The sequence below is a fragment of the Jatropha curcas genome, chromosome 5 (genome assembly GCF_041381405.1).
Source record: "Jatropha curcas cultivar XTBG-Jc1 chromosome 5, XTBG_Jcur_1.0, whole genome shotgun sequence".
NCBI lineage: Eukaryota > Viridiplantae > Streptophyta > Magnoliopsida > Malpighiales > Euphorbiaceae > Jatropha > Jatropha curcas.
The window spans coordinates 24,608,082-24,612,622 of record NC_143155.1 but is presented as its reverse complement, the minus strand read 5'-3'; the positions used below and the strand labels follow the sequence as shown (position 1 = coordinate 24,612,622).

Genomic DNA, 4,541 nt, shown 5'->3' with positions numbered 1-4,541 from the left:
TTAGCGATAAATGCCTATAATAACTCCATCTTTTGTCTCTAAATTAACTCCAATCAATACTTGCTTAATCAACAAGCATTAGTACAAAACCCCACTATTTCTTGTGAGAGTTACCGTGAAGCTTTGTCCTTTTTTTTTTCTTTTTCTTTGCTTAGCTAAAATGGAATCAAACCTTCATGAACACTCAAAAACCTCGAGCTGTGAAGAAGAAACAGATCAATCCAACGAAGTACGCACCGGACGGTCTTATGAGTGTGTTTTTTGCAAAAGAGGGTTCACTACTGCACAAGCTTTAGGGGGACATATGAATATCCATAGAAAAGATAGAACAAATAATAGTAGTAAGTCAAATATTAGGTCTTCTCCGGCGAAACATATTGATGGTGGTTATAGTTATGCAAGTTTAAGTGGCGACTCTGCAATTCAAAGCTACACACCAGCTCAGCATCAAGAGGTACTTATAAATTATCAAGCATTTTTTCCTGCAACATCTCATGATAATAATAGTTGGGGTTTTAGATCCCAACATGCACAGGATACTGATGATTTATATGTGCAAAGTCCCCAGCTTTTGAATCATTTTCAAGATGATTGGATGAGAAATTTGAGTTTGCAAATTGGTCCATCAAATTTAGATTTGGATGATAATAAAGAAAAAAATGAAGAAGATGATGATGAGTTAGATTTGGAGCTGAGACTTGGTCATCATGATCCTTAATTGATCAGATTCAACTAATTATTATTCTATTTGGGTATATGTTGAGGAACTTAATTAATTGCATCTCTAGCTATGTAGATGTATCTAGTATATTACTGTTATTGTACAGCTGAAATTTGTTTTTCTTTTTCTTTTTGATGCTTCAAAAATGGGGAAAATGGCATGGAGAAAGTTTGTGTTGTGGTGCTTTGTTTAATTTGATTTAATAATATATATATATATATATTGGGAATATCTTTTCGGGGGGTAAATCTACTGGGAAGAAGACATGGAGTAGGTTTTGAAGTGGAAATTAAAAAGGCAAGAATTCCCAGTTGCAGATTTTGAAGGTAGTTTTGAAGATTTGTACTCCTGTTCATTATATATAACCCTAGATTTCTTTTAGGGTTCTATAATTTGAGTCTTTAATATATATAAATATAAATCTTTTTGTATTTCTCGTCAACTTAAGCCGTGATTCTGCTAAATTGTATTGATTTTTGCAAAGATTTTCCCATCATTTGCATGCTTGTAGAGGTTGAAATTTTGTTGATTAATTCATAAATCTCCTCCTGCAAAGCTTAGTTAAGAAAACCTAATTGCTTGATAAAAAGGTGGAAGAATACTGGAAATTCAGAAAGTTAATTAAACCCACTTATTATTAATCAAATTAATATCTTTTTTTCAGTTCTTACACCCCATAATTAATCTTGTCGAAGCTTTTCTACATATGCAAACGTGAAAGTCTTAGGCTGATATATGGCTGATTAAAAACCTGGAAGAAAGTGTTTGTACATAGACAGAGAAAGAGAGACTTTGATGCTTCTTTATTAATTTCAGTGTTTATGCATAATATGCTTAGAGCTTCATGCATCACGTTGCTCTGGCTGGAAGCACATCAAACATGAAATCACTAAAGCATTTACAGTATTATATTTATTGAATTAATCTTTAAGTTTATTTTTATGGTATGTTTTTTTAATCTTTTATATATATATATATATATATATTCAGATTTTATTTTCATATAACCTTAAATGGGAATTACGAGAGTCTAATCATGCATTTTCATATAAAGTATGGTTTATTCGAGTAAAATAATATCATTTCATCTTAATTTCTTAAAACCACTTCTTTTATGAACTACACGTATAATCTCAGATGAAACGATAAAGTTACCAATTTTGTATTGAATTTGAAACTTCTTTTTACAAATTACATTTAAGATTTTTTTTTTAAATTATTTTTAAAGATCTACCAATGAAAACTGAATATATATAAAATTAAATAATTAATTAAATATAAGAAAATTTTGGTTATGATAGCTTTGTTCCATGTCTAGTATTTAGGAGAGGAATTTTGTCCTCCTTAATCTATTTGTATTGATTTGAATATAATTATTACAATACCAATATACTTATTTTTAAAAGAAACCATGATATAAGAAAACATTATTGTGGTTTTACATTTTAGTATTACTTAATTAAGCAGACTAGAGTTTGTTAGAAAGAAATTATAATGAAAACTGATGATAAAATCTTTAAATATTTATAAGAAAATCTCAATTTTGGATTTAATCAGACTTCCTGCAAAATAAGTGCATTTTCACAATATATAAAAAGTTAATTCAAATTTACATTTCAAATGAAAAGTTATAAAAAAACTAAAACGCTTATCCTACATTTGGTAAGCCCAGTTACATTTCATTACGACTCACTAAATCTAATCTTAGACAAGGTGGAAGCTATTAATTACAGAATAAACAACAATGTCTATATATATATATATATATATATATATAGGTTTTTTTTTAACCTCTTTTTTCATATTGTTTATCAATAACTGATGAAAGCTCATATATTACAGTGATAGAAATGGAAGACTGAAACTCGAAGTTCATTTCCTCTCTCTTTTACATATTTAGATACGGAGAAAATAATTAAATTAGATACGATTGGCAGTCCATTTAATAATATTCTAATATGTGAAATTGAAAAGGAATAGAAAGAACACTCATAAATACATCAACGGTAATGGCTTCGTACTGTAAGAACGTTAGGTGAATCCCCTTCTACTGGAATTTTGCCAAGAGAAAAGAAATATATTGCATAAGCTGGAACTGGTCTTCAAGATGCAAGAAGCAACTAACAAAATTTTGTCAGGCCTAGATAGGGGAATATGACTCTTTCAGCTTGGAATAACTGCAAAGTATATATATTACCCATTTTACGTGGAGGTTTGCATAGCTGCAATGAACTAGAAGAATAATAATTGAGTAAGGGTATAGAAATTTCTGGGAAGGTAGACCCAAAACTTGCTCTAAATGAGAACATAGGGTGCCTTGGAATTGCATAGACAAATATTATATTTTACGGGTCATGGGGAAACAGTATTTTGTACCTTTTGGCTTTTCTTTGAATATAATTTTAATTTTAATGTATATAAATAAGAAGGTAGATAAAAAAATCAAACCGCAGGTCATTAGAAGAAAGAAGCAATTAACTACCCAAAAAGCACCGGTGTTCTAGTGGTACAGTGGTACCCTGCCACGGAACAGACCTGGGTTTGGTTCGCAGCTGATGGTATATCCTTTTTTTTTTTTTTCTCTCCCGTCACAGTGACTGAACCTTGACCAACAAGAATTAGCCAACTTGGATTGATGGTGACGCCCTCAGAAAACTACGAAAACCAAATAGATATAGCCGACCTTTTATAATATTGCTTTTTAACAATCAGATAGCAGAGGAGGAATGTGAAAACGACTGAACTAATAATGGATTTGTTTGAAGCAGACCATGGTTGTTACAGATTTAGTGGTGCAATGTCCTCAAGTTCTTCCACCTGGCCCCACAACCTTTATATAAAAATACTATTTTGTTTCTTTCTTTGTGTTTCTTTTCATAATAAAATAAAGTATTTCATGTTGATTTCGACCTTGCCATATATTTTCCCTGGGTGAATGACCACTTCTCAAAACCAAGACCTCAAAAGTGGTGGGATGAATACTTATTTTCATTTTAATAGAATTAGGAATAGGAGGTATCCTTCAGAATATTTCGTGTAAATTAATTTACACTTTAGGCTAAAGAACGTAAAGAATATATATATATATATATATATATATATATATATATATATTTTTTTTTTTTTTTTTTTTTTTTTTTTTTTTTTCACTTTCACTCAACAAGTATGTTTCCCTCTTACAAGCTCTATAGATTAATTTAAATTATACTTTTTCTATCTGAAAGTGCACTTTCCCATATAATATAGTGTTATTTACCGTTACAACCAAAACGATTGTTGATACGTAAGTACTACATTTTATCAATAATTAATTATTAATTGCATTTCTTTAAGCCGTCGGAACCTCTTTTATGGTGCTCACCGTTTTGCTCATTTGATAGGTAAGCATTTGCCAGTTAATGGCCCGGGCCTAAGCCCGGAGGTGTGTTGTACGTGTGGAAATTTCTTGGGGTCAACAAACACATAAAGGAATCCGAAAGAAAGAGAAGGGAGAAAATCGTTTAGTATTAATAGGACTTTGCATATTAACAATATCAAGTCCGAAAAACTTTTAACTGTAGTAAAATGGTTGAAGCTACTAAGATCATCTCAGCAAAGCTTCGACTAGGCTCTGCTGTGGGGAAAATTTCTTGGGGTCAAGAAACACGAAAAGAAACTTTTCCAAAAGAAAAAAAAAAAAAAAAAAGAGGGGGATAATCTGTTAGTATTAATACTTAGTAAGCCTTTGCATATTAACAATTTCAAGACCGAAAAACGTTAACCGCAGTAAAATGGTTGAAGCCACTAAGATCATCTCAGCAAAATCTCTGCTGCTGAGTGG

General features: G+C 30.9%; 1 protein-coding gene across 1 annotated transcript; it reads left to right on the top strand.

Moving 5' to 3' along the window:
- Nucleotides 1–1,152, top strand: LOC105650209 (uncharacterized). Its single transcript, XM_012237081.4, has one exon. The coding sequence runs from the start codon at nt 161–163 to the stop codon at nt 716–718; it is 558 nt and encodes a 185-aa protein (XP_012092471.1). The 5' UTR covers nt 1–160; the 3' UTR covers nt 719–1,152.
- The last annotated feature ends 3,389 nt before the right edge of the window (nt 1,153–4,541 follow it).

What these genes read in the sequence shown, in the direction of transcription:
- LOC105650209 (XM_012237081.4), top strand. Translation starts at nt 161, where the DNA reads ATGGAATCAAACCTTCATGAACACTCAAAAACCTCGAGCTGTGAAGAA.